Source organism: Cololabis saira, chromosome 8 (genome assembly GCF_033807715.1).
Source record: "Cololabis saira isolate AMF1-May2022 chromosome 8, fColSai1.1, whole genome shotgun sequence".
Lineage (NCBI taxonomy): Eukaryota > Metazoa > Chordata > Actinopteri > Beloniformes > Belonidae > Cololabis > Cololabis saira.
In genome coordinates, this window is record NC_084594.1 from 10,221,044 (window position 1) to 10,244,855 (window position 23,812).

General features: G+C 37.2%; 1 protein-coding gene across 1 annotated transcript in view; it reads right to left on the bottom strand.

The window, feature by feature from the left end:
• The window catches only part of LOC133449271 (zinc finger E-box-binding homeobox 2-like), a 45,230-nt gene that overhangs the window by 8,107 nt on the left and 13,311 nt on the right, over nucleotides 1–23,812 (bottom strand). Inside the window, exons 2-3 of the mRNA XM_061728405.1 lie at nucleotides 11,951–12,244; nucleotides 8,625–8,834 (exon numbers count right to left, since the gene is read on the bottom strand). Coding sequence (XP_061584389.1) covers nucleotides 8,625–8,834; nucleotides 11,951–12,244 — 504 coding nt within the window. The remainder of the gene's footprint in view (nucleotides 1–8,624; nucleotides 8,835–11,950; nucleotides 12,245–23,812) is intronic.

Here is a 23,812-nt window from a genome sequence, read left to right on the forward strand (position 1 = left end):
GGAAGGAAGGAAGGAAGGAAGAAAGGAAGGAAGGAAGAAAGGAAGGAAGGAAGGAAGGAAGGAAGGAAGGAAGGAAGGAAATGAGCCTGAAAGAAAGAAAGAAAGAAAGAAAGAAAGAAAGAAAGAAAGAAAAAGAAAGATAGAAAGAAAGAAAGAATGAAAGAAAGAAAGATAGAAAGAAAGAAAGAAAGAAAGAAAGAAAGAAAGAAAAAAAAGAAAGATAGAAAGATATGAGCCTTAAAGAAAGAAAGAAAGAAAGAAAGAAAGAAAGAAAAAGAAAGATAGAAAGAAAGAAAGAATGAAAGAAAGAAAGAAAGAAAGAAAGAAAGAAAGAAAGAAAGAAAGAAAGAAAGAAAGAAAAAAAAGAAAGATAGAAAGATATGAGCCTTAAAGAAAGAAAGAAAGAAAGAAAGAAAGAAAAAAAAGAAAGATAGAAAGAAAGAAAGAAAGAAAGAAAGATAGAAAGAATGAAAGAAAGAAAGAAAGAAAGAAAGAAAGAAAGAAAGAAAGAAAAAAAAGAAAGATAGAAAGAAAGAAAGAAAGAAAGATATGAGCCTTAAAGAAAGAAAGAAAGAAAGAAAGAAAGAAAGAAAGAAAAGAAAGAAAGAAAGAAAGAAAGAAAGAAAGAAAGAAAGAAAGAAAGAAAGAAAGAAAGAAAGAAAGAAAGAAAGAAAGAAAGAAAGAAAGAAAGAAAGAAAGAAAGAAAGAAAGAAAGATATAGTAAAAAAGATGGAGTTGAATTGCTATTTTTTTTTTTTATCGTAATTTTTATCGTTATCGAGATAAATGCCAGAAATTATCGTGATACATTTTCTAGTCCTTACCGCCCATCTCTAGTTCCCACTCATACTCCAATTGAAAATACTCTTTTTTTAGCTTTGTTTTCGGGTCTTTATTTTTAGTTCCCGGGAGCTGCAGATGCTGGTCGTGTGTCTGTATCCTAGTGTCTTTATCCTCACAACTGTCACCAGAGCCAGATATTTTGGCTTAACTTTCTAGGATTTCATAACGTCTTCCCATCATCCGTACATCCATTGTTCATAATAAACTGCAAAAGTTTTTCCTTTCATTTACTGGTCGGGTCAGGACCATTAACGTTTCTTTAAGAAAAAAAAACCGATCCATGAAAATGACTGTAACCAGAAGTGTTTATAGCTCCTTTGTCCAAAACAACAAAGACTCGTCTCCATTAAGTTTAATGAAGATATTTTTACTGGTGTGTTCAGTTAAAACAAGAAGAAAAGTCAAATAATAAGTAATACAATATCCTTTGTGAGTTATAACTAACAGCAATCTATTTTGGTATTTCCTAATGAAGTTGTCATATTTCTCTTGCAGGATCTTGGCCCTTATTTCCATGGTAAATTGTTCCAATTCATTTAAGTTGTGTACGTTCTGATCGTGGAGATTAACCTTGCGCTACTTCAAGACCTTGATGGTGGTGTAATGTAATGGTCACTCATAGGCCTGTGTTGAAAAAATCGATTCTCATATTAATTCCTAAAAATCGATTCATATGTCTAAAGATCGAATTTTTTCTTTTTTTTTTTCTCTTTTTTTTTCTTTTATGTATTTATGTATTTATTTTTTTCATCACTACATTACAACTTTTGGTTATTTTTTTGTTTATCCCCAAAAAATGAATGTTTTGTTGGACACGAGAATAACTGGTGCCATGTTTTTGCCTTTAAATATGTTTAAAGGTATGAAAACATTAAAGTGTTATAATTGCATACATTGTCTATATTTCATTACTTTATAAACTGTCTTGGGGTTACATTTGCAAAAAATGCTAAAAACCAAATGCTCAAAAATTAAAAACCAAAATAGACCGAAAATGGAACAAATAAAAACGAAATGTGGGAAAAAATAAAACCGATTTCATCCGTCTCTGTTTCCTCCCTGGATCTGTTTGGTAATTCTGACTCACATGATGTTTCTGAAAGCAGTTCTATCAGCATTCTGGGAGCTGATTGGTCCTTACAGCATCATTAGCTGCCAATACTTGCTGTTGAATATAAATATAATACTAGTAGTAATATGTTGCATAACTACAGTCATATAATTCATGCAACAGCTCAAAAAACAATTTTAATAACACTAACCCAAATCAATATCGGAATCGAATCGAATCAAATCTGGATAATCGATTCTGAATCTTAAGAATCGGAATTGAATCGATTCTTGACATTTGAATCGATCCCCAGCCCTAGTCACTCAAGCTCGGCTGGTCACAGATTTCTTTACATAATTCCTCAAAATATCAACACAACCCTCTTTGTTCACAACCAAAACAAAGTTCCCTGTCAGGAAACCCACCCAACAGCTTGATGCTCAAACCACCACCGAGCCAGAAGCCGGTTCATCAACGACGGCCTTTGGAGACATGCAGGGACATCTTTTTACTATTTTATTCTCTAAAGTTTTATAAACCTTGCAATTTCACCATGTTTGCAAACACAACTTTTCTTTTCATTATATTTTTTTTGGAAATCTTTGGAAACAACAATAAAGTTTTCCACCTTCAGGTAAGCACCATCAAGTTCTTTAACTTGTTAAACCCGGCGGGTGTTTAGAGGAGAGGGTCGCCTTAACAGACCTATCCAAAATTAAAGGGGACTTATTATGAAAAACAAATTTTTTCTTGCTTTAACATATATAAAGTGGTCTCCCCTCAGCTTTTCAACTCAGAGAAGGAGGAAAGCAACCAAATTCTGCAGTGTCTGTACAGCCGCCCGGATGATCCATCCAGTGTGATGTGGATCTACGAGCCGTTCAGATTCTGCTCCTTTTCGTTACGTAACCAAAATGCAATTTGCATCGATTGGCCTCCGATGCGTGAACCTACGCCCACAACTAACTCCGCCAGCCGGAGCTTCCGCCATTTTTTCGTAGCGGTGTATCGCATCATTCAGGCAGCCAATCAGCACAGAGCCTCATTATCATAGCCCCGCCCACTCAGAATCCTGCATAGATAATGAGGTTAGAGAATGGGAAGATAAAGACATGGCTCAGAGGCTGAATTTCTAATTTATTTAGCAAAAACAATCAAAGGCTTGTTTTTAAGACATTTAAGGCCTGTTTAAAATAGGTATTAGATGCCATAATAGGTCCCCTTTAAACCAACAATATCTCCACAATTATCAGGACAATATGCATAATCTTGCTCTCAATACCCCCTCAGCATTTAACTTTATACACACATGAACTGATGCATACAGCCGGTTGATTGATAGCTCAGGTTTTGAACGAAGAAATTTAAATATTTATGATACAGTAAAAATTAATCAAAGAAATAAGAGTATTAACACTAACAAATGTTTTATGATGCATGCTTTTATGAATAATACAGACACTTTTGAGGAAACACCTTAAAATACTGACCTTTGACCTTAAATGAACAACAACACTTGAGCAGCATTAATTTTGTGGCATACAAAAGAGACAAAAGTAAAAAAAAACAAGAAGCCAGCCTGATCAGACTGCACCCTTACAGAAGCCGAATGCTGATCTGATCAATGATGATAAGCTGCTGCTTGTAAGTAAGAAAGCAGCACTGGGGTACGAGAAAGCGCGGCTCATGACAGCGCTCTGAGCTGGTTACTACCTCAGCTGGATGCTTGCACACTACAGCATCTCTGTGGTTAAACAGAGATGCTGAGCAAGATGGTTCACATAGTGAGATCTTTTGCTTTAAAGCAAACAATTGTTTCATTTGCTGTTTCCGGGGTTCTTTTTGTCGGGTGGCTCATGATTAGGGTTGCCACCTTTCAGAAATAGAAATAAGGGACGCCCTGATTTCAGCAGCGCAGGAGCCAAAAAAAAAGCCCCAAAACTTCTAAACTGAATAAAAATGTGTTTATTTTATATGAAAAAACAAAATGCTTTGATTTAAAGTTTAAAGTGCTTTAATAGCATTGAACCTGCATGACTGTACAGACAGACAACCATACTAGCAACTGAAATATCCTCCTATGCTACGTATGTCCACATCAGCCCAGATGTATAATATAGCCTACAGGTGAAGAATATGGTGTAAAAGTTAATTTATTTCAATAATTCAACTAGAATATGGTGTAAAGGTTAATTTATTTCAATAATTCAACTAGAATATGGTGTAAAAGTCAATTTATTTCAATAATTCAACTAGAATATGGTGTAAAAGTTAACTTATTTCAATAATTCAACTAGAATATGGTGTAAAAGTTAACTTATTTCAATAATTCAACTAGAATATGGTGTAAAAGTTAATTTATTTCAATAATTCAACTAGAATATGGTGTAAAAGTCAATTTATTTCAATAATTCAACTAGAATATGGTGTAAAAGTTAACTTATTTCAATAATTCAACTAGAATATGGTGTAAAGGTTAATTTATTTCAATAATTCAACTAGAACATGGTGTAAAAGTTCATTTATTTCAATAATTCAACTAGAATATGGTGTAAAGGTTAATTTATTTCAATAATTCAACTAGAATATGGTGTAAAAGTTAATTTATTTCAATAATTCAACTAGAATATGGTGTAAAAGTCAATTTATTTCAATAATTCAACTAGAATATGGTGTAAAAGTTAACTTATTTCAATAATTCAACTAGAATATGGTGTAAAGGTTCATTTATTTCAATAATTCAACTAGAATATGGTGTAAAAGTTAATGAAAATACGGTACAAATCGTGTCCCGTATTAGTTCAATACGGGACGCAACATTTTTTTCTCAAATAAAGGACAATTCCGTATTTTACGGGACGGGTGGCAAGCCTACTCATGATACCTGTAAACTGCCCTTTCATTATAACTTTGTGTCTTCCTAGTTCATAACATGGGCGGTTCATTGTACTCAAATGACAAGCCACCTGACTACTACACACTAACTGATCTCATCTCAAGCTGCCCACTAGTTACCGTATGTAAACCTGAAAATATCACATCATTTATGATGAAAACAGATGCGAAAAATACAGTAGATTATACCCTCTTGCAGTTTAAAGGGGACCTAATATGAAAAACTTGTTTTTTCTTGCTTTAACATATATAAAGTGGTCTCCCCTCAGCCTGCCAACTCAGAGAAGGAGGAAAGCAACCAAATTCTGCAGTGTCTGTACAGCTGCCCGGATGAGCCGTCCAGTGTGATGTGGATCTACGAGCCGTTCAGATTCTGCTCCCGTCGTTACGTAACGACCCACTCAGAATCCTTCATAGATAATGAGGTTAGAAACGGGGAAGATAAAGACATGGCTCAGAGGCTGAATTTCTAATTTATTTAGCAAAAACAATCAAAAGCTTGTTTTTAAGACATTCAAGGCCTGTTTAAAATAGGTATTAGACGCCATAATAGGTCCCCTTTAAGGGAATCATCAAAAAAGGAAATAAAATAATCATCTGGCCTTTGCCAGGTCATGGTATTAGGCAATTACGACTTCAAAAGAAGAACACGTCATATGATAAATTGTAATGATTTAAAAAGTATACTGAAAGCAGCATGTGAAGAACGCCCCCTGATTCAACCGCTCGTAGATTTCCTTTAATGTGGCCAATTTACAGTAATTGTTTTCATTTAACATTTCAAGTCGCTCACAGTTTGATGGAGGGATTTTAATCCACTCTTCTTTACAATGTTGCTTCGGTTCATGCAGGTTCACAGCTAGGCTTGCCACCCGTCCCGTAAAATACGGAATTGTCCTTTTTTTGAGAAAAAAATGTTGCGTCCCGTATTGAACTAATACGGGACACGATTTGCACCGTATTTTCATTAACTTTTACACCATATTCTAGTTGAATTATTGAAATAAATTAACTTTTACACCATATTCTAGTTGAATTATTGAAATAAGTTAACTTTTACACCATATTCTAGTTGAATTATTGAAATAAGTTAACTTTTACACCATATTCTAGTTGAATTATTGAAATAAGTTAACTTTTACACCATATTCTAGTTGAATTATTGAAATAAGTTAACTTTTACACCATATTCTAGTTGAATTATTGAAATAAGTTAACTTTTACACCATATTCTAGTTGAATTATTGAAATAAATTAACTTTTACACCATGTTCTAGTTGAATTATTGAAATAAATTAACTTTTACACCATATTCTAGTTGAATTATTGAAATAAATTAACTTTTACACCATATTCTAGTTGAATTATTGAAATAAGTTAACTTTTACACCATATTCTAGTTGAATTATTGAAATAAATTAACTTTTACACCATATTCTAGTTGAATTATTGAATAAATTAACTTTTACACCATATTCTTCACCTGTAGGCTATATTATACATCCTGGCTGATGTGGACATACATATATATATTTCAGTTGCTAGTATGGTTGTCTGTCTGTACAGTCATGCAAGTTCAATGCTATTAAAGCACTTTAAACTTTAAATCAAAGCATTTAGTTTTTTCATATAAAATAAACACATTTTTATTCAGTTTGGAAGTTTTGGGGCTTTTTTTTTGGCTCCTGCGCTGCTGAAATCAGGGCGTCCCTTATTTCTATTTCTGAAAGGGGGCAACCCTATTCACAGCCATTTGTTTGTTCACAACGCTCTCAAGACATCGCAGTAGTTTTTGATCTAGACTACCGGAACACCTTGGCGTGTTGTGGATTTGCTGGTGTGCTTGTTATTACAGTCTAGACCAATTTTGGACTAGTTTTTTATCTCCCAGTCAGATCTTCTCACATTCGACAGTGGAAAACATCGTCAAACAGAGGAGCTCACAGTCCTCAAAGACTGCAAGGTGCCGAGGTTGTGGCTGAAAAACAAGCAGGGATCATTCCCCTCCACGAGCGTGAGAGACGGCTAACAGCGGTGTTTGTGCTGTGTGATGTGTTTGGTTTTCACTAAATGTGGTGGCGTGCATTACGGCCAAGCCTCTCTTCTTTGTTCTGCTCTGTCCAGAGGACATTGTTCCAGAGATCTTGTGGTTTGTTCAGATGCAACTTTGCAAATTTAGGCCGTGCTGCCAAGTTTTCTCTTCTTGACAGAAAAATCTATCTCTTGACAGCCGTTTCACACAAACCAAACTCGTTCAGTCAATCTGTGTAGCTTCTATGTTTTTGAAAGATTTCACATTCTGACCTTGATACGAACTCTGGGTTAAGGTTTTTAGCAGCTGTTTTTTAAATTATTTTTGAATTTCATCCTCACTCATCCCAAATTGTTTGGAAATGGTCTTAGAACTCTTCTCAAATTGATGGGCAGCAAGATGGGTTTCTCTAAGATCATAGCTGATGTCTTCCCTTTTTGGCATAGTGTTAACCTTTACAGGGCATGTGTCTTTTAATATTCCTCCTCAAGAGTTGTAATTTTAGCATTTCAAGTATATTATTGACTGTCCTAGAAAGGGTTAACACACACCTTAATCATACCGGCTGATGATCAGTTAATTAATCGCAATTGATTAGCTGGGGTTTGCCAATAAATAGTTCTCTTGATAAGGTTGTTCTACATTTGGCTTACATTCTTAACAATATATCATGTTTTGTTGTTCAACTGTGGTTTTATTTACTTAATTTTGCTGAGGATCAGATTACCTTTTTTAAATCACGTCCTGATATGTAAAAACCTCAGATTTTTTGGATTTTTCAAATGACTAAATGGCGACACACTGTTACCCATGAAGCTGGAATACATTTGCTTTCAGAAATAATCCTCTTTTTATTTATAATCATGTCATGAAAAGATGTAGAACATGTTTTATTCCAACTTTACAGGCCACAGTGTATTCAATTTTGAGTTTACCGTATTTTCTGGACTATAAGCCGCTACTTTTTTCATAGGTTTTGAACCATGCAGCTTATACAAAGGTGCAGCTTTTCTGTGGATTTTTCTTCCACCGCTCGGAGCGCTCTAACCGTAATTAGAATCAAAACTAAGACAAAATAAATGCAAAATAAAAAAGAATACGCTACTTCTCCTTTAGCAGATAGAAGTAGAAGCAGATCTCAAACAGATAAATAGATAAATAAATACCAGTTATTTTCTCTTGGTTCTGTCCCGTTTTAATCAGCAAAGTTGCTGCCGTGTTAAAAGACACTGTTAGGAAAGATCTATTTAGGTACAAACATGTACATCATTTACAGTTCAGAATCCTTCTGTACATGTAGTAAATATCTAATCTAACAACAGAAATATCTGCGGCTAAATATCTTTTCTTTTTAAATAGAGCGGATGCGGCTTATATGCAGGTGCGGCTTATAGTCCAGAAAATACGGTATATTCTGATTAGTATTAAAGATGAGAGATTTTTCATGGCATTTGTTTTATGAAATGGTGAACAATAAATACATACATTGAGTTTTATACATGAATTTCCTGGACAGTCATAAAGTCCCTCTGATGGAAACGCGTTGACACATTTAAATGAACAGGCTGATATGTGATAAGCAAACATTTAGTTTTTCTGTGTACTCAGCGTTTTATTTGCATCAACAGCACAATCAGATATTTGTGGTATTATTGTTATATTCACAATAAGCCTTTGCATGAGTGCCTCTTTAAAGTTCACATCTCTCTCTCTGTCTCTCTCTATGGATCAATAGTAGCCACGGACATCATTTTCTTTTCTTTACAGTATCATGGGAGTCATGTGTGCATGAGTGGGACGTACCTGCCCCCTCAGGTGAACAGTGTTGCGCTCCTGGCGACCAGATGGCAGGAGGCAGCTCATCGTGCCCGCTGCTCGGATAATACACGGCCGTCGTGCCGTTAAAGTTCAGCCGGTCCAGAAGATGTCCCGAGGTAGACGCTTTCTTCAAGTGGGCCAAGAATTCGAAGTGGGGTAGATCCTCCAATGCATCCTGGGAGTCTGAGCTCTTACCTGTGGAAAAGAGAAAAACAATGTCTATACATATGTGGAAATAGATTATATATGTGGGAATATGCATATCTTAAAAGCACAGGTGTCAAGTAACGAAGTACAAATACTTTGTTACCTTACTTAAGTAGAAATGTTGGTTATCTATACTTCACTGGAGTAATTATTTTTCAGACGACTTTTTACTTTTACTCCTTACATTTTCACGCAATTATCTGTACTTTTTACTGCTTACATTTTAAAAACAGCCTCGTTACTCTATTTCATTTCGGCCTTTAAAAAAAACTATCCAGTTAAATTGCTCCATCCGGATAGAGTGAATTTGGTTGTGGTTGTTTCAGATGTTCTTGTCCAGTTTTGTTCTTACATCCGTTCCCTCAGATTCCTGCAACTAAACTTGGATGTACATTCCAATAAAGTTTAGGATAAATGATAACATGCCTCTGAAGTTTGACTTTTTGCACCATTACAATACTTATAGGCAACTAGTCATCATATCTCCTGCTCTCTGAAACACATGTTAATGCTCAATAGTACACATATATGCTTCTTTAATATATTTACATTATACTAAGATACATTCATTTTCAATGGCTTTTGTCCTTAATGGCTTTTTTTCCCCCTTACATTACTTTTACTTTTATACTTTAAGTAGTTTTGAAACCAGTAATTTTATACTTTTACTTGAGTAAAAAACTTGAGTTGATACTTCAACTTCTACAGGAGTATTTTTAAACTCTAGTATCTATACTTCTACCTGAGTAATGAATGTGAATACTTTTGACACCTCTGCTTAAAAGTCAGTTAAGCTAAAATGAGTCAAACCATTATTTTAAACTGATATGATAATAGTCAGGCCTTCATCTAAAACACAAAAAATTCCATGCAAAATCGATACAATCTTTCTTTCATATTAATTGTTCTTAAAGTCTTAATATTTCTTATTAAAATCATAAATAAATACGGCTGAAAAGCAGAAGAAAGGCCTTTTAAAGACAACATCTGTCATGAAGTCAACGATGAATGGATGGAGCAAACATCGTGCAAAAACACACTTCTTCTGATTTTTGCAGGGAAGATGCAGAGTCGTGTTTTTATTGCATTCATTATCTGCGGCTAACCAACAAGACTTTTCAAATGAACATTATGGTAAACATTCTGGCCGGCGGAGCTTTAGGTGCTGTATTTTCACCCGCTCTTTGTTACGTTCTTGCAGGAGTTTTTATGCTTGCTTTCTGTCCTGGTGTGCCTGCACATGCTTTGCTTTTTGAGAGCGCGTGTCCTTCCAGGGGTTAGATAACAAAGTGACAGAGAAAACTGAATCTAATGGGAACCAATTGTGTATGTAAAGAGCGACAGATAAAACAATAAATTCAAGTAGCTGTGTTGGCCAGATATGGGTCTAGATTTAAGAATTCCTTTTCATTCCTGCCCTCGCGTGCAGCGACAGGCGAGCAGAAAGACAAAGCCGCAGATGTAGAGGGAGAAATGAGGGTGTCTTCTATCACAACTCAAGCCAATCAGCTCAGAGTGACTTTGAGGAAGATTTTTCAAATGTTTGCAGATGTTGGCATATTTTGAGCCTGTTTTTTCATGTGGTTTGAAGGGAAGAGTCTGTGTGGTTGGGTGTTGTAAAAACTCAGCTTTTCCTCCATCAGGCAAGACCAAAATCACACGAGGCGAGGAAGCTAAGTGATTGTTGGTAGGCGAGCCGCGCGGGCCTTTGATCTCTCCTAAACAAAAGAGAAAGCCTCACGTCGCACAGTGCTGATTTCAGTACCGTAACGTCACCTCTTTGATGCATGGAAATATTGTGACATCGTGTGGGATGAGTTCTTTTGTCATGCTTTCAGAAGGCTGCCGTTTCAAAGAGAAGAGTGAAAAAAGGAACAGCTTGTAGGGAAGGCAATGGTTTCAGAAGGAGCTGATATGAAGGTGTATCTACAGGGCCCCGAGAAGCATCATGAGACTGGCCGTCTCTTGCATCAGAAAAACACTACAAACTTGTTTACATACACAGGAATGTTATAACTAGCAACTACACAAATACACACACATATGTATATGTATGAATCATTTTACAAGCATATGACATGCTCGTGTCTGAGCCGTCTCTTCGTTTCTTAATTATAATTATAAGACTTTCATAGACCAAATCACGGCATTTCTACCATTAGAAAAGCTAACATTGGAAAAATATAACCATCTTTTTCAAGAATTTTGGCTCCCATTATATTCTGGTTTAGAGAACTTCATTGTACGCTGATTTCTGTTTTATTGCTGTCATTTACTTTATGTATCTTATGTATCTGTAGGTATTCGAGTTTTGATGCCCCTACTGTTACTTACCAATGTTATTTTCCATATTTTGTATTTATTTTGATTCTGATTCTGATTATTTATTTTTTTTCCCAGTTTATTTATTTTTATTTATTTATTTATTTATTTATTTATTTATTTATTTATTTATTTATTTCGTATAAAATAAGATAAGATAAGATATCCTTTATTTTCTCCCTCAGTGGGGAAACTTATTTTGTTGTCAGCAGTACACTTAGCACACACATGCAGGGGAGGGGTAAAAAGACTAAAAAGTCAGAAATAAAAAATATATAAAAAATACAAAAAATATATATAAAATATGTATAATAATCACAGAAATATGAACAGTATATACAGTTGGTTGAGAAAGAAACAGTGCAAAAACAGCAGGTGGAGTGTTGTGAGGTAGACTGGCAGATTGGCAGATATTGCACATCTTATATTATTGCACATATTATTGTCATATTATTGATAATATGTATGTATGTTTTTTTGTTTTTTATTTGGGGGGGATTGTAGGCGAGATTTGGCATGTGTGCACAAAAGAAAATTGTAAGATCTACTGTCATTTAGGATGTTTCTGATTGCCTTTCTTTTGTGAAATAAAAACATATTGAAAAAAAAAGAAAAGAAAAAAACTACAAACTTGTTTACATACACAGGAATGTTAGAACTAGCAACCACACACACACACACATACACACACACACACACATATGTATATGTATGAATCATTTTACAAGCATATGCCATGCTCGTGTCTGAGCCGTGTCTTCGTTTTCTTAATTATAACTTACAGTACATCCTCAGAGGTTCCTGGTCTCCCTCCCTGTCGGTGCACGTGTAGGTGGCGTTGTCCTCGGCCTTGGCCTCCGACTCCAGCTGGGCCCAGCAGTTCCTGCTGCCAGGACTGAGGCTGTGCGGCGGCGTGGCCCGCGCGGGGTGAGCCGGGCTGCCGGGCTCCTCCGTGCCCTCGCTAGGGGTCAAGCTCGTCTTATCCAGGCTCTCCTGGCAGTCCGGGGGCTCCAGGCTCCACAAACCCACCTCATCCTCCTCCTCCGATGCCAGGGAACTCACTTGCTCAACTTCCACTGCGAGATTGAAAATAAAAAAAGATTTAAAGCTGAGGGTGCGACAGAAAAGCTAAGGAAAAAAGAGCTTTTTCAACATTCTTCAAATGTTTTTCATATGTTGTTTTCCATTTAAAACACAATCATGAACATGTGTCTTTAACCTTTCTGAAAAAAAAAAAAAAAAAAGGCTGGGATATATTATTTTGTGTGGTCCAAATCATCAAATACATATATATAAACATATTTACCATAACTCCGAATCCATGTGTTACTTATCAGCTCAAGCAGCATTCAGTGCAGAGAGCTATGCAACGCAATTAAAAAAGAAATAAAAAAACCAACAGAAAACAAGGAACTGAAACCGAGCAGGGAAAAACACAAGCAGATATTCAAAAATATTTTGTGAATTCTACAAATAAATCTCACATGTTGTTTTAAGTATAAAGCGACCACTGTAATCTTACTTTCTTTCATTTGGCGATTTATTTGCATCACAGCACTTTTTTTTTTTGTTTCATTTGAAAGTAGAATTAAAATGTGTTTCTCATCGTACGATATTTCATAGGGTTATGTATGCTTTGATATGAATAGTTCAAGCGCAAGAGGTTTCTGAACAGCTTCCAATAAAAGGACATTTTCTCTTTGAATAGATATGTAAAATACATATATTAAATTATGATTTATAAAAAAAGAAAACACAGGGTCCACACATGTTCAGACAGCTGCCTGACAAACACAGCTTGCTTTCATCGCAGTGTTAATCACTGTAATTATGTTATCCCTTTGTCAAATATTTTTTTTGTGTGTTTTCACTTTTACTTATAATCAGTTTCAAATATGTCATCAAAATATACAAAAAAAAAAGTCATCAATCATGCCTGGAATATATTATTTTAATGCAGCAGGTACTGTATAATACAGCACTAGAAAAACAAAAGGTTTCATAATAATGATAAAAAAAAAAAAAAAAGAAATCCGCTCCATATTCAGGCTCACTAAACACGCAACACTGAAAAGGCGCATTACTGTTTCCCATGGCAGAGACAATAAATGACAATCACAAACACATGCCTGGGATTTTAGCTGCAGGCTCTTATTTCCAAAGCTTTTTCTGAGGAAGCTCTGCTTTCTTCTCGCTGATTGGCAATATCTAATCACAACCAAGTAATGACCATTTAAAGAACACAAACAGAATCTCTGAAATGTGTCACCGGAGAACGCCAAACCATTGTGACGGGGGGAGGCAAGGGCTGGCCAACACACGGTGGGATATATATCCTCTTTCTGGGTTTTTTTTGCTGTTTTTTTGTGAAAATAAGGTTTATGATTGGTATGTTGTTTGAATAAAGCGGCAACATGATATAGCTGTGCTTCTTATTATTCTCCTTAGCCTTGAGAGGGTGCCTATTTTTTTTATTTTCATTAGATCAGACAGAAAATAAGGTTTCACAGCTCGTTACATTTTCCAAAACACAAATATAGTTTATTCATCAAAATGTCAAAACAAAAGTCACTCTCTTGAAAGAGTTCTTCGTTTTTCTTAAGTATATACTTGGGGAGCTCCAAGAGCGCGGTCACTGGCTCGCCGACACATTAATTGATGTGGAAACCAATCCGCACAGCCCACGGCTCAAAAGTGACAAAATCCACGGTGATAACTTTACATCTCAAAGACGAGCAAACGCACACACTCAGTCTGGTAGTGAGAAAGCAAGAGGGGTCCTGGTGCAACATGGGGGCAGCCCACAAACACAAACACCAAAAGTGTTTTCGTGAGTCAACATGAGAAATTATTCCACTGATAATGACAAAATGTAACTCCCACGTATGTATCTGTTTGTATCAGACGCTTGCCCCGTCCCTGCTTCATCGCTGTGGAAAACACACTCGTGTAAACTTCTGATTCACCCGAGGCCAGTCAACCATCGCGCGTTTCATGCTCCGTATGTTACAACCAAAAACGTAATAACGGCCAATAACGTAATAATTTTGGCCATTTCAAATATAATAAAGCCAATTAGGGCTGTTCGATTAATCGATTTTAAATCATAATCGCGATTATGTAATTAGAACGATGTTAAAACGTGAAAATCGTAAAATCGATTTTTCACTTTTTTTTTTTTTTTTTTTTTACCTTGTCTGCACACATATTAATGATTGATACCCAATTAATGATTGATGGAAATACCTCTCAATACCTGTGACAAGTGCCCCATTGGAGAGGCTCTCTAGTGTAGGAGGGGGCGTTGTAACATGCCACCGGTAGACCGGCTCGTGTTCCTTGCAAAAAACTAATGAGTGACATTACACACCTCTGCCTCCTTCATGGGTTGCATTATTATTTAGCATGCAAAGACCCATTTTAGTTTAATTAGAAAATGTCTTGTTTTATTTAATTGGAAATATAACTTACTGTATGTTTGCAAGTGCTGATTTGCTGATTTTTTTTTTCAGAGATAAAACTTTATATTTTATTATATTTTTTAAAACTTTTTTTCAACTTATTTTACAGAGTTTTGCACTTTATTCATTCATTTTTGGTTTAATAAGAGCAAAGTTTGCACTTAAAGCCCAATGGGGCAAATGTTCAATAAAAATATTATAATAATAATATATTTCAAAAAATATATTTGAAATAATTTCTTTGCCTTTTGTCAATTCACAAAATAATCGTAATCGAAAATCGGCTTTTGAGAGAAAAAAATTGAGATTTTATTTTTGGGCAAAATCGAACAGCCCTAAAGCCAATAGTGTAATAATGTGCCAATAATGTAATAAAACTTTTGAGTCAATAACGTAATAACTTTTTGCCGATAATGTAATAAGGCATTACTTTATTGGCTGGTTATTACGTTATTGGCCTGGTATTAAAAAAACCTTTCAAAATGTAATAACTGGTGCCGATAATGTCATAACACATAAATATGACTGTTGGAAATAAAGGTTTTTGTTGGCTCAAAAGTTTTATTACACTATTGGCTAAATAAAACTTTTGAGCCAACAAAAACTGCAAAAAAAAACTTTATTTCCAAGAGTCATATTTATGTGTTATTACATTATCGGCACCAGTTATTACATTTTGAAAGGTTTTTTTTAATACCAGGCCAATAACGTAATATCCAGCCAATAAAGTAATGCCTTATTACATTATCGGCAAAAAGTTATTACGTTATTGACTCAAAAGTTTTATTACATTATTGGCACATTATTACACTATTGGCTTTATTACATTTGAAATGGCCAAAATTATTACGTTATTGGCAGTTATTACGTTATTGGCCGTTATTACGTTTTTGGTTGTAACATCCGTACGAACATGCTGAAGAAGGACCCGTTCTGAATGAGGTGGGGGGGGATTCATCGTTAAAGGACAGTTACTTCAGGCACACCAACGATGTTATGTGATGTCAAAGTCGCCTTGTGAGCTCAAATGACGGGACACACCGCTTGGACAAAAATAAGGGAAATCTGGTCCAGATTAGCATCAGATTGGCTCTAATTTGCTCCCCTATGACAGTGAGTGACACTGAGTCGACATGTGCAATCATTAAAAAGCACAAAGGATGGCTTTCATTATCCGCTCCACTGATTTATTTATTTGGATAGTGATGGTATCCTTTATGCATTTCTTTTTTCTTTTTTTTTTTAAGTAGAAAAGCTTAGTGTTTTGACCAACCCCAAAAGTTCTTGGATTTCCTGAAAGCGAAGGATGTCTGTAAAGGTACAGAGGGGCTTAAGAATGATGAAGCCATTCCATGTGCGAGAGTTTTTAGAGACCTGTTGAATACAGCACGGGCGTGCTGCTGTTGTGCATGCACTGTAGTGTGCGTGGGAAGATCGTGACTCATATCCAGACAGTAATAAACGGACTGTGCTGCATCATGCTTGACATTGACGATCTCTCTTTGCTCAAGGGGGGAAGGGGGTTGATAGTTTGACAACAACCGCTTGAAACAGGTGAAACATTAAAGCAATATTTTAATCTGTTTCCTGCCTGACGGCCTGCATTCCTACAAATAACCAATCTGCAGCTTTTTTTTCATTTTTTGTTTAAAATCTTGGTCAGAAATGCTGAACGTAATCCTTTTTTCTCTGCCGAGCCTGATGGCCTGTTCGCGAGTCCTTTGAATATTTATATTAACGTCCTGAAAAACAGATGGATCGTGCCCAAATTACTTCATGAGCAAACGTGTGGGACACATAAAGACGGATTACACAACCACATTAAAACACGAGCCACAAGGAAGGAAAACTCTGCAGCCGTTTGTGTGTGCAGAAGGCAGATCCAGCGCTGGTCTAATTCAGCGCTGTTTATATACCAGAGGGCATCTACTCCTGAGCAAAACGCTAAGCTGCACTTCATTTTACGATGCACACATGTGATCTGGTATTGGCCCAGTAATTATGTGGCTAAAGGGGTAAGCATGCAATAATTACCTTGGAATTACCTTGTTTGTTTCTTTGGGTTTTAAATGGCAACAAACAAGGAGAGCCCCCAATTTACCGCACAATATAACTATTCCAGTTCTGCTTATTTTTTAAATGAAACAGTGCTACATCAAAGGCAAAAACCGTGGTGTTGTAGTATTAACAATAATATACGATGGAGTTAGAGGCCTCGCATGAGATAATAAGAACCAAAACTGCAAAAACAATAATATCTCAAGCAAATAGGAGGTTGACGCATTTTGGTAACACCCAAATAAAGATGAATTGTTTTGTACTTTCTCTTTAAACTGTGAGAATCCTTTAATTTGGGAATTTGCATCTGAATTTTGGGTAACGTCTGTTAAAATGTGCTGGGGAAAAAAGGAGCGTTCAAATCGTTTTAATCTGATCTGACAGCTATTAATTTGACCTTCAATATGACCCGGATTTCAATTAAAAAAAATATCACGTTTAGCACAATTGTTTTGAATTTGGATTAAATTGCAGTTAAAAGTTCCAAAAAAATGGAAAATAATTTTTCCTCCCTTGAATAATCAGCTCAGTGTTTTGCAGCGTTTTTGACGTAACACGACAGTAGCAGGTGATGAACTTGGAACATTAAAGTAACATGTGACACAACAAGTGTCAGTAAAAGTGTCAGATGAAAGCAAAGATTCAACTGAACATACACACATTTCTAAAAAACTCCATCACACAGTTAAAAAGTAGGAGAATATACTTTTTCTAATCCCTGTATTGGCTCTTAAAAAACTAAACTTTTGTTTTCTTTATGTTGGCAAAACTGTGAGGATTGCACAAATGTAAAAACATAAAAAAAACACACACACACAAGCTATTTGGAACTCTATAAATTACCTTATGAGGGTCACTGACGACGCCCACATGCTAAAGTAAAAACAAGAGCAGGAAGATGAGCCAAACGTCTCTTTACGGTACCTAAGACAGGAGTTCAGAGGCGAGACGGATCCATTTTCCTCCGCAGAGCGTACTCGTGTCAACAGCAGTCCCCTCTCTTTAAATATATTGTTGAAATCTAAACATGTCATTTAAACATTTTTCCCGTTGACTGCGCTGAAGTTCATTCTGGCATTGGTACAATGAGTCAGAGCAGGACCGCAGCTAAGAACAAACACCTCCCACCTGATCGCCTTCATCTTAGCAGCGACTCACTCACACTTTCAGTCTGATGGCTGATTTCAAGAGAGGGCTTGCCAACCAACCCTGGTTTGGTTTTACCTGCTTTAACGCTCGCTGTAAAAGCATCCCGCCGATGCGCATGTGCTGTCTCAGATCAATCTGCATGTGCACTAGTAATAGAAAGCAATGGGTTCTATTAAGTGTTTGATGATGCAAATAAATTTGAGTAAAATAGACAGTGGAGAAGAGGCCATTCTGAATTTTCTGCTTTGTAAATACATTCTTTTTTTAGGTTTCTTCCTCTTGTTGTATAGAAATCATGAATACAGATGACAGATTGATGATTATTTGATCTAAATTACACATTAACCAAAAGGAATATTGTAAATGCCAAGTTTTGCTGCACTTTTACAACATTTCGATGTTCAATGAAAAGCAATTCACATAATTTTTGTTTTCAATATTTCTGTGGAGATTCATTTATCTAGGTAGAAAAGTTCTTCTAATAAGGATTTTATTTTAAAAACACTGGACTTAAAACATACTTAAAACACACTTAAAAACACAAGACGTTTCGGTGTTCATCCAAACACCTCCTGTGGACCAAACAACTGATGAAGGTGTTTGGATGAACACCGAAACATCTTGTGTTTTTAAGTGTGTTTTAAGTGTGTTTTAAGTCTAGTGTTTTTAAAATAAAATCCTTTTTAGAAGATGTTTTCAATATTGTTAAAACATTTAAAATAAAAACAATTATACTGACATGAAATACACAAAGTAGACTGAGGGCGGTTTTTCTCTGGTAGTAAGACACACACACACACACACACACACACACACACACACACACACACACACACACACACACACACACACACACACACACACACACACATTCACAAAACACTGAAAGTCTGACACTGGAGCAAAGTCTCTATTAATGTGAGGAACAGATGCAAAGATGTCGCGCAGAGTGCAGTCTGTGATTCTGCATTCTTGCAGTGTATTTGGTACATGACATTGTGGTGGATGTTACAGAAAGGAGGCGACAGAGATGTACAAACACCAGTGCACAAGGAAAGCTGCACGGTGCGCAAACAAAAACACCAAGGGCACGAAAGAGGGAGAAAAACTCTGATCTGAAAGAGAGGCCTTGCTGGTGGAGGAAAGAAAGAAAGATCGGTAGTGGAATGAGAGATTCGAAGAAAAATGAGAAAGAAAAAAGTGAGCACCGGTGTCAAACTGGCCCTGAAACAAATCCTCTGACTGTGAAAAACATGTTACGGAGGGAAATTCCCTCAAACGCAAAGCGCGCATATACATACATACAGAACAATGGCTGGGGGTACGGGGAAATGCAGATAAACAAACAAGCATGACTTGTGGGCAAAACGGGGTGCAAAAAACCCAGCTTATTATCGCCCTACAAAACAGCACAATGCATCCGGATACAACAAAGGAAAGTACACAACAGTGCGCATGTTTGCATGCGTGTGCATGTATATGCACAAAGAAACACTCCAAGAAACTCTACACTGGTGTCGGAGATAGCAAAGTGGAAACCCGCACAATGCCAAAGCAGTGAAGTCATGGCTCTGCGCCTTTTAGATGTCGCGACCATTAGTGAACCCCACCCTGTCAGAAAGAGAGCTACACCACAGTTTACTTAGATGTGCAGCAATGGGGAGAAGGTGGGGGTGGGACTGGGGGATTGGGGGGGGATTTGACCTTTGAAAGGCACACAAAGCAATCAGCCGAATAGTTGAAAAGCAAGCTAATTGCTTCATACCGATTCAAGTTCTGCAAGGACAAAGGGGTGTCGTACAGCGACACGAGTCTGCGCATTAGACGGCGACAACAAAGACTGCAGCATTGAAACAATTTTGCCTTTGTTCAAGCGTGGCTTTCTCAGGATTTTTCTTCAATTAGGGCCCTTGTGACACTAAAAAGGAACCCCTTTTAGCATTTTATTGGCTTCAAAGCCTCTGAAAGCAACTGTTACTCACAAAGTTGATTTGTCAACAAGTTACACTTTGAGTGTGAATGCGCTGGCGTTAGTTTCATATATGTGCAAATTCAGAGGATGTTTGTCAAATCAAAGTACGGCCCCCAGAGAGACTGCGACATTGCCGCCGAGCCGCCGCTGTTCAGCTGCACTGGCTGCAACCGAGAGGGCCGAGGCATTTGAAGAAAAAAAAATCGACTGATATCAGCTCTACTGATCTGTTTTTGTGCGTCTTCAAGGCACATCGATGCACCGACCGGAGAACCGCCAGTGCTTAGTCAAAACCAGCCCTAGTGTAACCTTCAAAGTCTGGCAGATTAAAACGGCAGAAAATGAAGTTAAACGCAGAACAAACATGCACACGAGGTGGTTAATTGCTGTAAATGGCACAGGGAAGTCGTATCCACCTGACGCTGAAGCCGAGAGGTTAAGAACGTATATTACCTTTCCAAATTAACCTTAAACGGTTTCTTTTTCTTCCTCTATACATCTGAAGCAAATATCAACTTTAAATATGGTAAAGTATTGACCCTAGTGATTATTGCAACCTTTAAAAAGGCTTAATTCATTTTTTCTGGGCAGTCATAACAGAGCATTAAAGATAAACATTCAGTCGTCTGCATTTTTAGCAAATGAAAGCGAAAAAAAGTAGCAAGAATAAACATCGACAGGAAAAGGGGTCCAAATACCTCCGGCTCTAGACCAGTAATCCCACCACAAAGGTGCATGTACGTGCTGCTGACGCAACTACAAAAACTTCAGTTTCAAGGGAGACAGAATACATGTGTCATTAAAATGAGCTTTTATCTTTGATAACAGATAATGTCATATCTTTTTAACTTCTAGCGTGGGCTGGTTTAAGCTCCAGTATCACTTCTGTAGGTGACACAGATAACCCCAAACAAACCACAGCGCTTCAAACGGATGAGCGTCTCATCTTACACGTGTTCGTCTGTCTCCCAGTCTGTTTCCTGCGAATGCTTCAAATTGAATAAAAATGGAAAAAGAAAAAAGGAAATTGAACCGAATTAGGCGTCCGGTGCACGGCTGCTCCACAACGCTGCTGCTGCTGTGAGAAGTTTGTTGCCACTGAGAGGCAAAGATGGGCGCTGCTCCGACAAGACAAGGACTCCCTGATCTGATACTAGTGTGACAAATAGCTGAAAACAGAATAGTCAACTTGCATTAAGAAAAAATGATGCAAGCGCTTTTTGTTTTTTCGCAAATTGAGGCAAGGTGTGAGTGAAGAGGTGTGCAAAAAAGGCTTTGTGGTTGTTGGTCTTCCTCCTTTAGTGGTTTCCTGTATGCTGCTGGCTGCAAGTTTGCCAGCATGTTTACCTGTCCTGTTGGCCACCGCAGCTTCATCACATAGAAATGAAAGAAATGTCACCATGACTGACAATCTCCTTTCCCCTCAAAGCAAAATCCACGTGGGTTTTTCTACACTTGTGTCTCTTGAGCACTTTGGGATCAGCTCACATATCAAGATGATGAAAAGAAATTCAGGTTTCTGGCGCTAGAAAAGTGTATAACTTATATATAAATAGAGGTGTACATATAAATCTATGCATATATAATCTTCAAGTGTGCACATTCTTGAATTTGATGGTAGAAAAAGTACATATTTGACAAAAGTGTCAAAAACTGTAACAGTTACAACATTCAGCACAATAATCGTGACTTACAGCTCGTGATTGCATCCGCTGTCAACGTCTCCCCGCTGCACAGCTAGAGTAAACTCTCACTCAGAAAATAACTTTCTATTCACTTAAGTCTAAAATTCAAATACGCTAGTACCAGCAAGGTCCTGGACTTCCCTACGATGTCATGCAGAATTGTTCAATCTGAGTCATTTACTGTGTCAGTAAGTGACTCACAACTGCTGAGTGAAAAACTACTCACACACACTCTGTGTGTGTGTGTGTGTGTGTGTGTGTGTGTGTGTGTGTGTGTGTGTGTGTGTGTGTGTGTGTGTGTGTGTGTGTGTGTGTGTGTGTGTGTGTGTGTGTGTGTGTCTTACTACCAGAGAAAAACCGCCCTCAGTCTACTTTGTGTATTTCATGTCAGTATAATTGTTTTTATTTTAAATGTTTTAACAATATTGAAAACATCTTCTAAAAAGGATTTTATTTTAAAAACACTGGACTTAAAACACACTTAAAAACACAAGACGTTTCGGTGTTCATCCAAACACCTTCATCAGTTGTTTGGTCCACAGGAGGTGTTTGGATGAACACCGAAACGTCTTGTGTTTTTAAGTGTGTTTTAAGTCCAGTGTTTTTAAAATAAAATCCTTTTTAGAAGAACTTTTCTACCTGGATAAATGAATCTCCACAGAAATATTGAAAACAAAAATGATGTGAATTGCTTTTCATTGAACATCGAAATGTTGTAAAAGTGCAGCAAAACTTGGCATTACAATATTCCTTTTGGTTAATGTGTAATTTAGATCAAATAATCATAAATCTGTCATCTGTATTCATGATTTCTATACAACAAGAGGAAGAAACCTAAAGTGGTTTCTTCCTCTTTCTTCCTCAGTGACACTGTGTGAGTAAAGCACAGTGTCACTGTCAGCGTTTGCCCCGTGAGCATCTGCTGCATGGATGGAAGCGAGACCAGTGTTTGTGAGAAAAGGTTAGCTCGGTTAGAGGAGCGCGTTATTTCGAGTTCGCCCTGCGTCTCCTCCTGTGCCCCGTCGCCCCGCGCTGGTTTCCGTGTGCCGAGGGATCGCTGCTGGAATGCAGTAACGGTCACGGAGGGACCCATGCACTCACCACATTGTGAATCAAAACCCAAAACTCCACTTCATTAGGCTCCTGTCATTGCAGAGACTCTCACACCACTCTATAAATACCCCTCTCTCCCCCTCCAAATTTGTCTTCTCTTCTCTTTTTTCTTTTTCTTTTTTTTTTTTCTCTTACACATGAAAATGCTCAGGGACCGTTCCAAGCCTTCTGATGTGGCTCTTTATTTTGTACACTGGTGTAACAAACCACACAATAGTGGCTCCTTTTTGAATATTAAAACATTCCCTGACAGGGTACAAAGGTTTTTCTGAAGTTTTTTAATAGGGGAACATGCTAAATAAAACTCCACTTTGAGCTTAACTGTTAAGCAATGTGGGATTTTGGTTGGTGCACTTTGTGCTCTGACTTTAGCTTACTCACTACAGATCTGTTTTGAGGGTTGAAACAAATATGTCTGGTATCCCACTGGCTTTGTCTATTTCAAACTTTGGCATAAGAGAGGTGTTTCAAAGTGATGCACGGTACTTAAAAGGGACAAGTGCAGCCCAAAATGTATTCTTTTTCAGAGACATTAAAGATATGAAAGTCCAAAGCAAGACCACACAAAAGCAGTAAACTACATGTGTCCACAGAAATACATTAATCTTCCTTTCTGTTCCTGTAATGGGACTAAGCCTATAATCCAAGCACTGAATATGAAACAGTAAAGAGAGAATTGAAATGTAGTAATACCATCAAACACTCATTTGGGTTTTATAATAATGCATTTTTCCCTATTAGACACAGCCTGTAAGACCACGCGTGCAGTTCCTGCATGACTAAGATACAGATGTGGCGCCATCGTCTGGCCCACGCTGACATTACAGCCCCCTGAACCAGAGACATGACACACTGAAACATTTTGGGTGACCACATGTGACCTCGAAGTCTTTGAAACACAGAGAAAGATGTGTCAGTCTGGTTTCATCTCCTGGCTCTCTCCTCGCGAGCGTACCCCGCATGCCTTCACACCCCATCCACTCTCCCTCCGTTCTGTCCTGTCTATCTCCCTGCTTTTTTCTTTTGTCACTTATTCAGTCCTTGAATGCACCCATAATTTCATGCAGCCAGAGAAAAAAAAAAAGAAAAGAAGAAGAAGAACACAGGGTATCGATACGTTGTGGTTAAAGACAGTCCTCATTTAGAAGATGAGCTGTAGTGCACATTAATCACACACATCCCTCTATGAGTGTGCACTTGCACATT